The following is a 19104-nucleotide window of genomic DNA, read 5'->3' as shown; positions in this document are numbered from 1 at the left end:
CAAAACAGTAAATGAAACCGAGACTAAGAAAACAGCCAAGACATGATGGCGGATACGCAGTGAGGGACGCTTTTAGGAACTGAAATAAAAAAATCAAAAAGCCTAATTTTTGTGGTGCTAGTTCGTAATATACTGTATGCTCATTCCAACTTGCCCGGTCGGGCATGTCGGGGACATATCCCACTTGCCTGAATGCATGCTTCACTTGCCCCGGGCAATCAGGCAGTGCTTAATGTCGAGCCCTGAATAAAATGTGTAATTTTGTGGCTTCCTCCAGTTGTGCTGATATCCTCATTCTCTTTCTAGTCTCTTCATCCTTTCCAATGAGACTGTGAACATCTGGAGTCACCTACTCGGGTTCTTCCTGTTCTTCTCCCTGGGAGTGTACGACATGGTGACTGTGCTGCCTCTGGTCGGAGCCTCCAGAGAGGATTACGTCATCTACTCTATAGGTCTCTTCTGCTTCCAGGTGTGTTTTATTTACTTTTGGTTTACGTGTGCTCTGTGATCAAAACATTCAAAACCGCTTAAGCAATTCCTAAAAAAGCAAAAAGTGATTATTTTTTTTTTCTGCAATAATGAATTTATAGTATTGTACAGAATACTTGCTTAATTCAGGCATGTTAAGTGTGTAATGGCCAAGTAGTACAACATGTTCTATTCAATTTATCACCTTTTGAAGTCAGCCGATCTAATGCGTGTAGTTGTTATTGTGCCATACTTCTATTTTCAGTCACTGAGCTGCCTCCTACTTTGGCAGTTACACTCTCAGACATAAGGATGCAGCTTAGAGACTCTGCTAATTCCCAGAACATACACTTTGAACGTCATGCCAGAATAATCAGAGGGAGAAAAACGGCATCACGGTTCGTATGGAACTGTGTGTATACTAGGTAGGCTTAGGATAATCACATAATTGAATGACCTCATAAAATGCAGAACTGTGGGCGATCTATATTACACTGAAATTCACAATTGGGTGGGCGCTTGTTTGAAAACATGAAATTGGCCTGTTAAATATATTTATTTTTAAGTGGCCTGCATGGAGTCTAAACATGGAGTCTGATTTGTTTAGGTGTGCATGCTGTGCTCAGTGGGATATCACCTGTTCTGCTGTCACCGCTCTGAGAAAACCAGCCGGCGCTGGATGGCACTGGACTACGCAGGGATCTCTATAGGAACATTGGGCTGCTACGTTCCAGGTGTCTTCTACGCCTTCTACTGCAATAACGTATGTAACATAACGTGGTTTATGGATGTTTGAGAGCATGGATTTTTCTGTGTGATATGCTGTTTAGTTAACCAGCAACAGGAACATGATGGAATGTGACCCAGACCCCTGTTCCAGGGTAAGACGTAGTACTGTAGAGAAGGCACTGGTGACCGCAGCAGTGCTCCTACTATTGCACCACATAAACCTGTGTGCAAAACAGTTTTCAGGTGGTCCTATGTTTTAAAGAACACAAAACAAAAGACCAACTAATTCACTTGGGATGGATGGATGGAAGGAAGGAAAGACGGATGGATCAGGGCTTCTCATCTCATTATCTCTAGCCGCTTTATCCTTCTACAGGGTCGCAGGCAAGCTGGAGCCTATCCCGGCTGACTACGGGCGAAAGGCGGGGTACACCCTGGACAAGTCGCTAGGTCATCACAGGGCTGACACATAGACACAGACAACCATTCACATTCACACCTACGGTCAATTTAGAGTCACCAGTTAACCTAACCTGCATGTCTTTGGACTGTGGGGGAAACCGGAGCACCCGGAGGAAACCCACGCGGACACGGGGAGAACATGCAAACTCCACACAGAAAGGCCCTCGCCGGCCACGGGGCTCGAACCCGGACCTTCTTGCTGTGAGGCGACAGCGCTAACCACTACACCACCATGCCGCATGGATCAGGGCTTTCCCCAGAAAAAAAAAAAATCAGAGTGGTGCTACTGATGCAGAGCCCGGAAGGCCCCAAAGACTATCGGGGGGGGGTTTGAGGGCATGCTCCCCTGGAAAATTTTGAAATTAGAAACTTCAAATGGTGCATTCTGGTGGCATCTAGGGCTGATTTAGGCACAATTCAACATAATTAAACTTGTTTTTTATCTTGTCAAATATACAAGGAGCAAAATTTAAAGGCTAAAATTAGATTTAAAATGAAAACACTTTGTAGCACGCCTCTCTATTTTCTGAATCCAGGATGCCAGGAACAGAATTGAGGTTAAATCACGCAACAGCGCCATCTAGCAACTAGTGCCTAGAGCGTGGTTTTATGTACAGTGGGGCAAAAAAGTATTTAGTCAGCCACCAATTGTGCAAGTTCTCCCACTTAAAAAGATGAGAGAGGCCTGTAATTTTCATCATAGGTACACTTCAACTATGAGAGACAGAATGGGGGGAAAGAATCCAGGAAATCACATTGTAGGATTTTTAATGAATTAATTGGTAAATTCCTCGGTAAAATAAGTATTTGATCACCTACAAACAAGCAAGATTTCTGGCTCTCACAGACCTGTAACTTCTTTAAGAGGCTCCTCTGTCCTCCACTCGTTACCTGTATTAATGGCACCTGTTTGAACTCGTTATCAGTATAAAAGACACCTGTCCACAACCTCAAACAGTCACACTCCAAACTCCACTATGGCCAAGACCAAAGAGCTGTCAAAGGACACCAGAAACAAAATTGTAGGCCTGCACCAGGCTGGGAAGACTGAATCTGCAATAGGTAAGCAGCTTGGTGTGAAGAAATCAACTGTGGGAGCAATTATTAGAAAATGGAAGACATACAAGACCACTGATAATCTCCCTCGATCTGGGGCTCCACGCAAGATCTCACCCCGTGGGGTCAAAATGATCACAAGAACGGTGAGCAAAAATCCCAGAACCACATGGGGGGACCTAGTGAATGACCTGCAAAGAGCTGGGACCAAAGTAACAAAGGCTACCATCAGTAACACACTACGCTGCGAGGGACTCAAATCCTGCAGTGCCAGACGTGTCCCCCTGCTTAAGCCAGTACATGTCCAGGCCCGTCTGAAGCTTGCTAGAGAGCATTTGGATGATCCAGAAGAGGATTGGGAGAATTTCATATGGTCAGATGAAACCAAAATAGAACTTTTTGGTAAAAATTCAACTTGTCGTGTTTGGAGGAGAAAGAATGCCGAGTTGCATCCAAAGAACACCATACCTACTGTGAAGCATGGGAGTGGAAACATCATGCTTTAGGGCTGTTTTTCTGCAAAGGGACCAGGATGATTGATCCGTGTAAAGGAAAGAATGAATGGGGCCATGTATCGTGAGATTTTGAGTGAAAACCTCCTTCCATCAGCAAGGGCATTGAAGATGAAACGTGGCTGGGTCTTTCAGCATGACAATGATCCCAAACACACCACCCGGGCAACGAAGGAGTGGCTTCGTAAGAAGCATTTCAAGGTCCTGGAGTGGCCTAGCCAGTCTCCAGATCTCAACCCCATAGAAAATCTTTGGAGGGAGTTGAAAGTCCGTGTTGCCCAGCGACAGCCCCAAAACATCACTGCTCTAGAGGAGATCTGCATGGAGGAATGGGCCAAAATACCAGCAACAGCATGTGAAAACCTTGTGTAGACTTACAGAAAACGTTTGACCTCTGTCATTGCCAACAAAGGGTATATAACAAAGTATTGAGATGAACTTTTGTTATTGACTAAATACTTATTTTCCACCATAATTTGCAAATAAATTCTTTAAAAATCAGACAATGTGATTTTCTGGATTTTTTTTTTTCTCATTCTGTCTTTCATAGTTGAAGTGTACCTATGATGAAAATTACAGGCCTGTCTCATCTTTATAAGTGGGAGAACTTGCACAATTGTTGACTGACTAAATACTTTTTTGCCCCACTGTATGGCTGCGAATGGCAGTCAGTGCATGCAGCGAAACCCTTTTTCACTTCTGGGTTGAGTACCAGGACAGTCTAGACCTATATATTACAATATCTTCCTATTTCTCAGGGCTCGAAATTCATGGTGGTCCGGTCGCCCAAGGCGACTTAATTTGTCATTTGGCGGGTAATTCCTGTCACTAGCCAGCCCGGCTGGCTAGTTGAAAATAAATTAAAAAATATATATGAAGTGAAGATTCAGACTAGGGCTGTGCGATATATCGAATATACTCGATATGTCTCCGAAAATTCTGTGTGAGATGCATATAATTATTATATCGTAACTATCGAGTATTTTATGGTCCTCTGCCGACTTGCGTTTGTTTCGCGTTTGTTGCGTTTATTTAAAACCTTTTCTGGTGGTTTTCTCCCTGTCCCTCAGGCAGTAACATGAGAGGCTGCCTAAGGGTAAAAAAAACCCCAATAATGTCACACACTCGCCAACCAATCCCGGGCGACATCTAGGTGCTGAAAGGAACTTGCGGGAAGATTTTCTAGTTTCGGTTTACAGCGCTGACTCAGTTCGTGCAATCGCTGGTGTTGCATACGCTACCGTGTAAGCTCCGTCAATTACAGTGACAAATTAAAAATGGAAGCGGACGAATTGGTTCCTAAAAGAACTAGTAAGGGGTCAGTCATCTGGCATTTTTTTTTGGATATTGCGAGGAGGACGTGGAACAGCAAATGCCAATTTGTAAAGTGTGCAAAAAAAACCTGTCATCATGAAAGGCAGCAGCACTACAAATATGTTCCATCACCTGAAAACTCACCTGGTACAGTATGAAGAGTCTCTTAAACTCCGAACTACTTGCCCACAAGCTAACCCCCCCCTACAAGCTAAACAAATTACCATAGCGGCCTCGTTCTCCAAAGCCACCCCACTAGGGATGGCGAAAACTAAAAAAAAATCTTGACCGACCACCGAGCCTCATTAGCCGGTTAAAGTCGGTTAACCTATGAGTTTAAACAGGGATGCAAACGGCGCGCCTTTTTCACGGCTCGTGCAGATCCGATTTTTTTTTGGGGGGGGGCGTTGGAGTGTCTGAATAATTTCATCAGAGTAAATTCTGTATTAAAATTACTACATAAGCAAATGCCGTTAGTCCATGAAAAAGTCGGCATCTGCGCCTTTAGTTTGTGTGGAGAGATATGATCTGCAGTAACATGCATTGTTGGCTACAGACCGAAACATACTTTCAGAATGCACTGGCCAAGGCAGGACTAAACTCCATGTGCCTTCTAATAATAACTTAAAAAAAACAGAATATTAATTTGTAAGCTAAAAAGCCTGTGTCTACACTTTTCTCTCGCCGAGTGGCAGCCAATGTTGCCAGATATTGCTGACGTTTTCCAGCCCAAAATATGTTCAAAACCCACCAAAATCCACTTAAAACTGCCCAAATGGGCGGGAAACCGCCCAATCTGGCAACACTGGTGGCAGCTGTGTTCAACTGGGGCGGGACATGACTGAATGGGTGTTTCTGATTTGTCGGCTGTCGTCCTTACACCACATGGCGTGCCCCAAGCGTTTACAAACACAGAATTCCAGGTTCTCCTCTCCAAAATCGGCAGCTTCAAAATGATTTTTTTTTTTTTTCACTGACAACCAAAAAAAAATTAACCGGTTAACGTTGATTCGGTCAAACGGTCATCGGTTAACATCCCTACACCCCACATGTTCCAATTTTCAAGATTGTTTTTGCAGTTTGTGCTACATCTTTGTTGAATACAAATAGTCTTATTTCAACTCAATTGTGATTAATCACTAACATGAAAATTTAAAATGTGTTGTTGAAAACCACCTGTAAAGTTAACCAAGAATGTTATTTAATCTGCAGGGATTGTAGTGAAAACAGTGAAGAGTAAAAGTTAGATTTCATGGGGTCCTTTAGAGGAGATTTCAATATATCGTATATCATGGAGAAAATGTATCGGGATATTAATTTTTCCCATATTGCACAGCCCTAATTCAGACACACGGTCAACTAAAGCCACCACATATTAAGCGTGTGCCGTGTCTGTGTTAATTGATGTGTTTATCGGCAGGACGGAAAATACCGAAGAATTCCGAATCATATCGTGTATGAGTCAGGCTGTCGGTTTTTTAACTACTGCGCATGCATATAACGCATCTCATTGAATATCACGGTAATCATGTTATCAAATTCAATAGATGTGGCCACATTATCGCCCATTTAAACACGTGTTTTTGTTGTTGTTTACATCTACATCTGCCAAAGCGACATTGCGATGTGGAATTTTCTGAAAGGTGTACAGAAACCGCCAGAGACGGGGACAAAGCGACCTCAGTCTGAAGAGGAGAAAAAGGCCGCCGATAAAGCATACGAGAAGGAGAAACGACAAAAGACTTGTAAGCAAACGTGTGAGCAGGGTAGGCCTTGGCCGCGATACGATTTTTATGGAATAATTAATTTTTTTCAAGTTGATTCCTAGTCAATATGAAGCTCCTAATGCTTTCTCTCTCATAAATGGTGAAATACAGAAAGCATGTTGGACATATTTTGGGTGATATAGTCATGATAGTAAGTATATTTGTTTTCAATACTCGTACACCAAGTTGCCAAGTTTTCCAATATATTATTATTTGTTGATATTATATTATGGTGCTCTGTGTTGTTCTCATTTATGTATTTAACAACAGTATCAAAATACTCGGGTCTTGAAATAAATGCACATTAGTCATGAACAATGGTAACTACTCTCGTGTTATTTTTGACAGAAGTAAAATTCATACATAAACAAATTTTGGCGAGTTGATTTTCTGTTTGGCGAGTTACTTTGGAAGGGAACTAGTCCAACTGGCTGGTGAAAAAATATATGAATTTCGAGCCCTGTTTCTATAGTTATTACTCATTTTCAGAGGGGAATAGGAGATATTTAGGTGTGGAAAGTACTCTGTATTCAATTTATGGTATTGATTTGGTGTGCAAGTGATGGTGCAGCCCTGATGTCGCACAGCGCGGTGGAGCGCAGCGTATCTGCGCTTTGGGGAAAGCCCTGTGTAAGGAAGAAGCTGAATAGAGCCCTCAGAGTGAAAAAAAAGTTTGTCGTTTCATGCTGAGTTGATATTCCAGCATGAATTCCCATGCTGTCCATTTGCACCTTGAACACTGTGGAAGAAATTGCATATCGGTGACAGAGGAGTGAAGAGAGAAACACCTGAAGCACTCACAAAGTTAAAGCACAGTCATTATTATTATTATTATTATTATTATTATTATTATACACAAATGCAGGGGGCTGCGAAAAGTAGGTATACAGTAAGGATTATTCCAGTATTATAATAGTGGTGCTAGGTTTCATTTAATACTAATGTTTTGTGCGAACGTTTTGTTTTTCATTACTGTATAGAGGGTTCCCGCATGACGTCACCGCGCCGCGAAATTTCGGTAGTCGCCATATTGGAAGACCAAGTACACATCTATGCAAGTACATACATACATAAAACAAACTACACCTGAAATGTAGCCAGGGCCGGTTCTGCCCTAATCTGGACCTGGGTGCAACATCGTGCAACCCCCCCCCCCCCCCCCCCCCCAAAAAAAAAAAACCCAAAACACACCAGTCTAAATCAGGACAACCAGTGTTCGAACTACGGGGGTACTCGGGGGATCCGAGATCCCCTGAAACAGACATGAGATCCCTTGAAAACATGATTTGGGAAATGTTGGGGGGGTCTCTAAAATATTGGCAAAATGATGTTTATTGACATAGCAATCGTGTGTAACGGGAAGCATTTGCATATCCGAAGTGTTGTGTTTACATCAAAGATAAAATAAACCGATATGACAACGACTGCTGCTGCCAGGTTGGTTGTTGAGTAGCCTGACTGTTTTTTTTTTTTTTTTCTTGCGTGTGATATCATTGTTGACGCGAGGTTGTTTTTTGAACATGCCAATGCGGACACGATTTCCCCTGATGAGTTATGACTTCAGACGCGATGCGTGTGTGGAGGTGTGGAGTCCGCGTGACATGTGCGTAAGATAGGCTTCTCATGTTTGGAGATCTGCGCTCCGAGACAAGCGCAAGCGCACACACACACACACACACACACACACACACACACCCCCAAGGGAAAAAAAGGGACCCCCCCCGAAAATATCGGCATAGTTCGAACACTGAGGACAACCATCACATAACTATAAACATTTTATATCAACTATTTTAACTAAATGGGCTATAATAACTAAGCCTGCAGGCAGCCACGGCGGGCTGCCTCAGAAAAGTAACCATTCAATGACACAACTGAAAGCCTGCAGCCACGGCGGGCTGCCTCAGAAAAGTAACCATTTGTCCTACCTTAACTCGTTTTGCTTTTTCTGCCTCCTTTTTTGTATTTTCGACCCTGCGTTTATTTTCTTTCCTTTTCTGAAAACCCGATTTGTGTCCAGACATTTTGTTCTGCTACCAACGAACTAACTCGTCAGGTCTCGTCTCTCGAGTCCGCGATGAAGGGCAACAATTGATACATTTTTATAAACAGCCAATAGGGAGGTTGCAACGTTCAGGCTCTCCTTTGCTCACAGACACTCAGTAATGCACTTATTCTCTGTCTCCTGGCAGAAAGCTCCTTGGTTTGCTTGTGTCTCAATCACAGCTGGTATTCTGTAGAAAGACTTCTTTTCTCCTTTCCCATCAGCTTTGTTGGAACACCCTAACACAGCACAAAAGTTTACCATTGTAGGTTTATGATGAATCAAGTGCCTCGTGGGTTTAAATTCCGCGCGCTGCCGTTATTTCCCCCTAATCACGAGTTTGTTGGTCTTCCAATATGGCGCAGGGTTTGTTTACTTCCGGTTTCCGGTGACGTCAGTGGGAAGGGTCTATACCTACTTTTGCAGCCCCCTGTATACGACTGATAAATAAAATACTCCTTGTTTTGCATCCCTGATCATGTCGTTACTTACATTATCCCTTTGAGGCACTGACAATTTAATTATCCCCCACCCAAACGAAATTTGGTGGGGGATATAGAAATGGGGTCCATCCGGTCACGTTTTCGTTTCCGGGCCATATCTTTTAAAACTACTGAAGATATCTTCATGAAACTTTGTATACATATCAAGCCACATGTGAACTGGTGCCTTTTGCTATTTTGGATTTTTGGAAAAAAAAAAGTATTTTTCAAATTTTTACATTTAAAAAAAAGATTTTGACTTAGTTTCTAAGAGCAATGTTCGTTTCCGGAGCATATATCCAAAACTATTCATGATTATGGATTTGAAACTTGGTATACATGTTAACACGGTGCTGTAGATGTGCCTTTTCATACTAAGAAATTGTAATTTTTCATGTTTCCATGGGAACAATTTCAGACTTAGTCTCTCAGGTTAGTCTTGGGCCAAGTTTACATTAGACCGTATCTGTCTCGTTTTCTTCGCGGATGCACTGTCCGTTTACGTTAAACCGCCTGGAAACGCCGGGAAACGGGAATCCACCAGGGTCCACGTATTCAATCCAGATCGTGTCAGCTCCGGTGCTGTGTAAACATTGAGAATACGGGGATACGCTGTGCTGAGCTCTAGCTGGCGTCATCATTGGACAACGTCACTGTGACATCCACCTTCCTGATTCGCTGGCGTTGGTCATGTGACGCGACTGCTGAAAAACGGCGTGGACTTCCGCCTTGTATCACCTTTCATTAAAGAGTATAAAAGTATGAAAATACTGCAAATACTGATGCAAATACTGCCCATTGTGTAGTTATGATTGTCTTTAGGCTTGCCATCCTTCCACTTGCAAGTGGTAAGTGATATGCGCTGGGATCACACACACAGCGGCTCAGTCCCGAATCACTGCTTATGCACTTCACTCGCGCGCTCTGTGAGCTGCACAAGGCCGGAGTGTGCACCCTCCAGAGGGCACTCGCTGTTCAGGGCGGAGTGATTTGGAGCGCAGGATGCCTGCGGAGCCGAGCGTATCCGTGTATTGGTGTTGCTGTGTGCACGCAAATCGTGTATTGGTGTTGCTGTGTGCACACTAATCGTTTTAAAAACGTTAATCTGATGATCCGCTGATACGGTCTAATCTAAACATGGGCTTAGGGGTAGGTTTTGTTTCCGGAACAGAACTTGAAAACTGAGTGGTATGGTCTTGAAAGTTGGTATATGTGTTGATTAAGTAGTGTATATGTGCCTTTTGATACTAATAAGCGTGAGAGATTTTAATTTTTAGCTCACCTGGACCAAAGGTCCGGTGGGTTTATGCCATGGGCTGCTGAGGTAAAGAGGGCCGGGTTGGTTTCCTTCAGCAGAACTTGAAAAATGTGACGCATAATATCTTGAAACTTGGTGTATAGGGCGGGGGATATAGACGACTCTGTCTTCTTCTTGTTAATAGCAGTTAAAATCCCAGGACTCTTGAGCAAGTCACTTAACCTTTTGCTGGCTGAGCTATATAGTTTTTGGATTACATGTGGATTCGCCTGTAAGTCAAAATTGTAATTGGATGAATTTATCTTCATCATGTAACTGGCCTGGAAATGGGTGCGTCTACAAAGTTACTTTCGGTGATTAGCATTTAGCTTGAGTCCAATTCACGCGGAAGTAAACTGTCCCACGTGATTGACATGAAAAAATTAGTGTTTACACTGTGCTTGTGGTGTGTGTGTGTGTGTGGGGTGAGATTCAGACTGGAGTAGATTAATTAGTTGGCCTGAGAAGCATCGTCCCAAAGCGGTGTAGTAGCAGATGGTCGGCCTGCTTTTGTTGTAGGCATACAGTACCTGTGCAACAGATACAGAGCAAGAGTTCACGTGTGTGCCTCGGAAAACACGTGTGTAGAGTTCGTACAATTCTTGAGATTATTTTATTATCCTTTCTCAAACATCTAACTGTATAGCACAGTAAATTATAATTGTTGTATACATGATGTTTGTAATATCTCTGTGATGCAAGTTGCATTAAAATCTTCTTTCGAGTTTCTCTTATAAAGTCCTACTTGACTAAACAGATTTGGCTGTGAACAGAGTATCCTTTGTCTCGAGCAAGCGATGAGAAGAGCTTTCAGAGAAACTTGGATCTGGAACATCCTGAGCAGGCTGCTCACTCTCGTCCTCCCACCCCCCCAACTCCCACTTGCTCTTTGAGGTGGGCCGCGGCGATTGGCCACGTCGCTCTGCGCGCGCACAGCACACACCCTCCCCCCACATATTGGAAGTGCTGGCTTATTGTGCCCCAGAATGCGGCGGAAATCTGCTCCAGCCCAAAGCAGATGGCCGTGTTCGAGGACCCGCTCTGTCACTCCTGTTCCCCACCATATGACATTCACACACGTGGGTGAGCCATCTCCACTCTACCCCTGCCAAGTGTTTAGCTCTGCTTTTTGGGTGACTACTCAATCAGCCAAGTCCCCCAAGAGAAAGAGAGACTGTTTTCTCTCTCTCTCTCGCTCTCACATGCACATTTTCTCACTATCGTTCTCTCTCTCCAGCAATCAGGGAAGTTTATTTAAGCTGTAGTCCTGTGCTATACTTCCAAATAGAAGTTTATTCAGGGCATGACGGATGGATAAATACTTATTAAATTAGTTGAACTTGTAATGGAAATGGTTTAACGTTAGCAGCTCATTGCCATGGAGTGGGAGGGAGACATGGTCCATAAAAGGACACCGTTCTGTTCAACACCATCACTATCGAGTGTTGACCCAGCGACAAGATTCCTGAGCTGTGAAATGTTCTAGGGAACTCGAGTTCTTTACCATTATTTTCATACTGTCCATCCCTAATCCATCGTGTGGCCTGTGTTTTGTCCATTTTATTTTTCACCTTCTCTGCTCTCTCATGTTTGTTTTTTTTTTTTTTTTTTTTCCCCCCAGTACTGGCGGCAGGTGTATCTGGTTATGGTCCTGGCAATGACGCTAGCGGAGTTCTTTGCCCAGATACATCCCCTTTACTTGACTAAGAAGTGGCAGAAGTTGCGCTCAGTCATCTTCTGCTCTGTAGTGGCCTACGGGCTCATCCCTACCATCCACTGGATCTGGCTTAGTGGAGGTTTCAGCTCAGAAATAGTGCAGGTACGTAGAAGCAGCAGCAGCAGCGCCAAGACTTTCTGAATCAGAAAAATCTGTAAATTTTACTTACAAGGAATCAACCCCAGTAGTGACTCACTGACTCTTGGTGATGCTTGTAAAAAGCAAATTATCAAGCGTGAAATTAAATTAAAAAAAAAAGTACATTTTATCAAATAATGTAATATGATCTCAATTCATTCTTAAATTCATAATTTTTTTTTTTTTAGGACTTTCTTCCCAGAGTGTTCATAATGTACCTGCTTGCTGCAGTTGCCTTCATCTTCTATATCTCGAAAGTTCCAGAGCGCTACTTTCCAGGTAAAATGAAGAAATTTTATCTTATTTTTTTTGAGAAGGTACTTAAACTTATCCACTTCAATGAATATCCGCTATTCATGTATGGTATGCTTGGTTTATAGCTACAAAAGATAGAGGTGGGGGAAGTCATCCATGACATTTATTTATTAATTAATCAATTATTCCATCCGTTCTCTGTAGCCGCTTATCCTGTACAGGGTCGCAGGCAAGCTGGAGCCTATCCCAGCTGACTACACCCTGGACAAGTCGCCAGGTCATCACAGGGCTGACACATAGACACAGACAACCATTCACACTCACGTTCACACCTACGGTCAATTTAGAGTCACCAGTTAACCTAACCTGCATGTCTTTGGACTGTGGGGGAAACCGGAGCGCCCGGAGGAAACCCACGGGGAGAACATGCAAACTCCACACAGAAAGGCCCTCGCCGGCCCCGGGGCTCGAACCCAGGACCTTCTTGCTGTGAGGCGACAGCGCTAACCACTACACCACCGTGCCGCCCCCCAATTAATCTATTATTAATATTTATTAATGACAGGAACACCTTCAAAAGTTTCAGACATGCATCTTTTTAAATTTTTCAAAAAATAAGCATTTTATTTCTCACACACAGGAGAGTTATCAACAGTGTAGCCTGAAGGGACACATTACCACCCTGAATTTCATTATTTTCTTAACACGTCCCAAAGTGTTTTATTCCGTTTCTCACAGCAGTTTTCTGGAGATTCCAATGTTTTAATTTATTAATGAATGTGATAGATAGATTTACTATATTGATCCTAAGCTGAGAAACTATGTTACAGCAGCAAATTATCAGACATGCGAAAAGAAAAACACACTGTCCAGCAGAAAATAGAACTAGATAGAGACTGTGACTAAAGTCACAGTGATTTGCGCTAGCTGTTACAAACTGGGACGTCTGGTCACTGTACCCGATAGATCTGGAACGGTAAGAGAGAGAGGATGGCGCTTAGTGAGGAAAAGTTGTGCCCTGCTGCCCTGGACAAAATAAAATAAAAAATAAAAAAAAGGATTGATTTTGATTTGGGGGAAAAAAAATCCCATTTTTCATGGATCATTCCAGTTCGGTGATCCAGATCACCACCAAAAGTCATAGCAATGTAATTCAGCCCAGAGGTGGTATTCTTGTGAAATTTGGTGATTGGTTGAAAACTGAGAGTAACCGTTTGCACCAGCGCTGCTAGTGCAAGTTAATTTGGAGAAAAAAGTTCCCAGGAACAAGCCGACTTTAAATATACAACAAAAATATGTATCTATCAATGTGCTTTGAACATGTGAATGGGCATCAGTAGTGCTAAAAACAAGAATAGTGATAAATGAAGATAAAAACTATGTAAAAGTGGCAGTATCGAACGGAAAATAAATAAAAATAAAAACTCTAATGGTGCAAAAGTTCCAGGAGGACCAGGGTTATATAGACAGGACGATACAGCAGAGAGGTCGGAGTTTTCTGTCGGACAGAGGTGAGTTGTTGTACAGTATGATGGCTTGGGGCAGGAAAGATTTCCTGTATCGGTTCCTATGACAGTGAAGCTGCAGTGTAGTTTAAACAGTCGTTTCCTCACCAACCTCTCTTTTCGTGGCTACTGCCTCGCTTTGCCTCCGTCATCGTGTTGTAAGAATGAGTGTAACAATAGCGCACTGCACATAAGCATTACAATCACCAGAACGGTGAAATGATGCTCTCGCGATACGAACAGTTGATCTCGCATTATCAAAAGGTACACAAGAACGAGTGGTGAAGCCACTATGTCATTGTGTTGTAAGAATGAGTGTAACAATAGTGAAACTTCGTAACCAATCAGAAACGAAATAAGAGAAACCTCGTTATAAGTTCGTAGTATTGAAAGATAATCAGCAGATAAACGAAATTCACCTCGTGGTTCGCCAAGGCTACTGATTCGATATCAAGTAAGTGGTGTTAATTTACATTTTGATTATCACAGCTTCTGTTTGGTCCTTCTGAAAGGTCAAATGAAAGGTTTTGTAATTTTTAGCTTTTTGGCAGATATATTGAAAAGCCGATATCAAACTTCTGCTATTCGCTTTAATTTCATTTTTTGTGTCTTTGCACTACACTTAGGAAACAAAATGTGCTCATTAGTACTAAATAATGCTTCGAAGACAATTCATGAACAAGTGCTTTCTTACTGTTTTGAAAATAGATCTAGTTCACAGCGCTGTACTTTGAACAAAACACAGTAAACAAAATTGGTAACCAAAATACAACCCCAATTCCAAAAAAGTTGGGACGCTGTGTAAAGCATGAATAAACAGAATGAGAATCTGCAAATCATGGAAACTCTATATTTCTTTGAAAATAGTACAAAGACAACATATCAAATGTTGAAACTGAGAAATTTTGTTTTTTGAAAAAAATATATGCTCATTTTGAATTTGATGTCAGCAACAAGTTTCAAAAAAGTTGGGACAGGGTCAACAAAAGACTGAAAAAGTTGCATAATGATATAATAATAATTTGGTTAATTGGCAACAGGTCAGTAAGATGATTGGGTATAAAAAGAGCATCCCAGAGAGGTGGAGTGTCTCAGAAGTAAAGATGGGGAGGGGTTCACCGCTCTGTGAAAGACTGCATGGGCAAACAGTGCAACAATTTAAGAATAACGTTCCTCAATGTAAAACCACAAAGAACTTGTGGATCACATCATCTATGGTCCATAATATCATTAAAAGATTCAGAGAATCTGGAGAAATCTCTGTATGGAAGAGACGAGGCTGAAAACTGACACTGGATGCCTGTGATCTTCAGGCCCTCAGGAGACACGTGTCTGTAGTGGAAATCACTGTATGGGTTCAGGAACACTTCAGAAAACCATCGTCTGTGAAAACAGTTCATTACTGCATCCAAAAATGCAAGTTAAAACCAGATATGAACAATATCCAGAAACACCGCCACTTTCTCTGGGCCCGAGCTCTTTTATGATGGACTGAGGTGAAGTGGAAAACTGTCCCAAGGTCTGACGAATCAAAAGTAGAAATTCTTTTTAGACACCACGTCCTCCAGGCTAAAGAGGAGAGGGACCATCCGGCTTGTTATCAGTGCACAGTTCAAAAGCAGCATCTGTGATGGTATGAGGGGGCATTAGTGCACATGACCTGGGTAGCTTGTACATCTAGGAAGGTATCATTAATGTATACATGTTTCAGAGCAATATGCTGCCATCCAGACCAAATCTTTTTCAGGGAAGGCCTTCCTTCTTTCAGCAAGACAATGTCAAACCACTTTCTGCACATATTACAACTGCATGGCTCTGTAGTAAGAGAGTCCGGGTGCTAAACTGGCCTGCTGCAGTCCAGACCTGTCTCCCAGTTAAAACATTTGGCGCATTATGAAGTGCAAAATATAACAAAGGAGACCCTGAACTGTTGAGCAGCTGAAATTGTATATCAGCAAAGAATGGGACAACATTTCTCTTTCAGATCTACAGCAATTGGTCTCCTCAGTTTCCAAACGTTTAGAGTGTTGTTAAAAGTAGAGGTGATGCAACACAGTGGTAAACATGCCCCTGTCCCAACTTTTCTGAAATGTGTTGTGTTGCTGACATCAAATTCAAAATGAGTGTATATTTTTCAAAAAACAATACAATTTCTCAGTTTCAACACTTGATATGTTGCCTTTGTACTATTTTCAATGAACTATAGGATTTACATGATTTTGCAAATTATTGCATTCTGTTTTTATTTAGTTTACACAGTGTCCCAACATTTTTGGAATTGGGGTTGTACTACAAGCCCTGATGCTTGAGATATATAAAAATAATAATGCGCGCTATATTTACTGTATAGACATGGTATCAGAAAACAATTTTATTTATAAGCAGTACCCATAGGTGCTTTTTTGGCGATAAGATGAAAACGTGCACTGTTCTGTCTTGAAGGCTTTCCTGTGGTGGAAAACCTCCTGACTGTTAGAAAGCACTGAGACTTCTCATCTTGTCTCATTATCTCTAGCCGCTTTATCCTGTTCTACAGGGTCGCAGGCAAGCTGCAGCCTATCCCAGCTGACTACGGGCGAAAGGCGGGGTACACCCTGGACAAGTCGCCAGGTCATCACAGGGCTGACACATAGACACAGACAACCATTCACACTCACATTCACACCTACGGTCAATTTAGAGTCACCAGTTAACCTAACCTGCATGTCTTTGGACTGCGGGGGAAACCGGAGCACCCAGAGGAAACCCACATGGACACGGGGAGAACATGCAAACTCCGCACAGAAAGGCCCTCGCCGGCCACGGGGCTCGAACCCGGACCTTCTTGCTGTGAGGCGACAGCGCTAACCACTACACCACCGTGCCGCCCTGCACCGAGACTTGTTCCATAAATGTTATATAAACGTCGTCTTTTTGAGAAATAGTCGCGACGTTCAGAAAAAAGTGCACAGTGATGAAATGTCAGCATAGGAACATGATACGTTTTCGAACGTGTCTTGATGACACAGTATCCCTTCAGCCTCGTGGTAAAATAATTTGTATGGTGCACCTCCCTTTCATGGTGAGCAAAATGTTGATCTGTATGTGATTATTATTATCAGAGGGTTATGATATTGAGTTTACAGAGGATGAGAGGCCAGAGTTAGAACACAAGACCAGACAGAGGGCAGCGATAACTGACATGCTCCGATGTTGTATTTCCTACAGGTCAGCTGAACTACATCGGCTCCAGCCACCAGATTTGGCACATATTGGTGGTGCTCTTGTTTTACTGGTGGCATCAGTCTGCACTGTTTATCACTAACTACAGACACACACACCCCTGCCCTGACTACCTCCAGCATGCTTAGGGCAGAATGATCAGCTCTGAGAAAGAAAGCAGCACAACTGGAGTATGAATTACAAGAGAGAGACTTTATTTCTAATACACAGCTGCTTTTTTTTTTCTGCCAAGTTATTTCAGGTGAGATTAACGATCACTCCATTGCTAACACTAATCATGACTACAGATCACGGTGTGTCTTTAGTGAATCTCAAATGTATTAGCTTCCTTACATCTTAAACAATTTGTTTGGTTTTTGTGTATACATGTAGTAGAAGTGCCTAGCAATTTCATCCGATGCACTTTCAGTTTTAAAGTGCACTGTAGGACCATGAGACAGGAAGTACTTTTACGATCGTTGAGAAATGGCGAGTCTGTTCTAGTTAACGTGTAACGAAATTTCCTGTGAATTTGTCATCAGCTAATTACCCAGTGGTATTTGGAGACCGTACCAAAGATTTGATGATAAAACGAACAGCTGTTAGAACATCGCGATTTAAATTTGACAGAAAAATGCAGACTCGAGAAAACTTCACGCGGCGCAAAGTGAGGTCGTGTAGCACTAAAAAGCTGTGGTCCTAAAATGTCGTCTTTTTCCAATATTTTGACACGACTTTGGGACCTCGATTAAAATGCTTTTTTTTTTTCCTTTTGTATTAAAGGAACAGTCCACCGTACTTCCATAATGAAATATGCTCTTATCTGAATTGAGACGAGCTGCTCCGTACCTCTCCGAGCTTTGCGCGACCTCCCAGTCAGTCAGACGCGCTGTCACTCCTGTTAGCAATGTAGCTAGGCTCAGCATGGCCAATGGTATTTTTTTGGGGCTGTAGTTAGATGCGACCAAACTCTTCCGCGTTTTTCCTGTTTACATGACCAGTGACATGAAACAAGTTCATCTCATCTCATTATCTCTAGACGCTTTATCCTTCTACAGGGTCGCAGGCAAGCTGGAGCCTATCCCAGCTGACTACGGGTGAAAGGCGGGGTACACCCTGGACAAGTCGCCAGGTCATCACAGGGCTGACACATAGACACAGACAACCATTCACACTCACATTCACACCTACGGTCAATTTAGAGTCACCAGTTAACCTAACCTGCATGTCTTTGGACTGTGGGGGAAACCGGAGCACCCAGAGGAAACCCACGCGGACACGGGGAGAACATGCAAACTCCGCACAGAAAGGCCCTCACCGGCCCCGGGGCTCGAACCCGGACCTTCTTGCTGTGAGGCGACAGCGCTAACCACTACACCACCGTGCCGCCCTGAAACAAGTTCAGTTACACAAATTGAAACGTAGCGATTTTCTATGCTATGGAAAGTCCGCACTATAATGACAGGCGTACTAACACCTTCTGCGTGCTTCGACAGCGCATTGATGCGGAGCTCAGATATCAATGCGCTGTCGAAGCACGCAGAAGGTGTTAATACGCCTGTCATTATAGTGCGGACTTTCCATAGCATAGAAAATCGCTACGTTTCAATTTGTGTAACTGAACTTTGTTTCATGCCACTGGTCATATAAACCTATGTAAACAGGAAAAACGCGGAAGAGTTTGGTCGCATCTAACTACAGCCCCAAAAAATACCGTTGGCCATACTGAGCCTAGCTACATTGCTAACAGGAGTGACAGCGCGTCTGATTGCGTCTGACTGACTGGGAGGTCACGCAAAGCTCGGATAGGTACGGAGCAGCTCGTCTCAATTCAGACAAGAGCATATTTCATTATGGAAATACGGTGGACTGTTCCTTTAAGCTGGCTGCCTTTTACTGCAGAAATGTACTATTACAGCTTTTTAGACTGTAACTTTTTTTTTCCTTTATTATAAACACTGAGGTGCAATGTACTTTTCGGTAGGCATTATTCATTGTTCGATACCATGCATAACTTATTTTTAGTGTTGTGTCGTGCTTCCATTGCCGCTTGATATATATTTTTTATATATATCAATCAATCATAGGAACTCCCAAAAACAAGGGGTTCTCTTATTGAGATGATTAAATTAAACCCTACTGTGTTTTCAGAAGAAAA

The 19104-nt window shown here is 42.7% G+C and overlaps 1 protein-coding gene across 4 annotated transcripts in view; it reads left to right on the top strand.

The window, feature by feature from the left end:
• paqr3a (progestin and adipoQ receptor family member IIIa) overlaps nt 1–19104 on the top strand; it is a 56220-nt gene that overhangs the window by 14861 nt on the left and 22255 nt on the right. For 2 of the 4 annotated variants that reach the window (XR_009651437.1, XR_009651436.1), the window contains exons 3-7: nt 307–469; nt 1076–1231; nt 11752–11949; nt 12174–12264; nt 16953–17208. Coding sequence is in view for 2 of the 4 variants with exons in the window: in XM_060907246.1 (XP_060763229.1) it covers nt 307–469; nt 1076–1231; nt 11752–11949; nt 12174–12264; nt 16953–17095 (751 nt within the window). In the remaining 2 variants the exon portion in view is untranslated. Of the gene's footprint in view, nt 1–306; nt 470–1075; nt 1232–11751; nt 11950–12173; nt 12265–16952; nt 17761–19104 lie in introns of those variants that run through there. The other 2 variants (XM_060907246.1, XM_060907247.1) reach the window with 2 other exon arrangements.

The sequence above is a fragment of the Neoarius graeffei genome, chromosome 24 (assembly GCF_027579695.1).
Source record: "Neoarius graeffei isolate fNeoGra1 chromosome 24, fNeoGra1.pri, whole genome shotgun sequence".
In the NCBI taxonomy this organism is placed as follows: domain Eukaryota; kingdom Metazoa; phylum Chordata; class Actinopteri; order Siluriformes; family Ariidae; genus Neoarius; species Neoarius graeffei.
The sequence above is the reverse complement of the archived record's forward strand: the minus strand, read 5'-3'. Positions and strand labels throughout refer to the sequence as shown.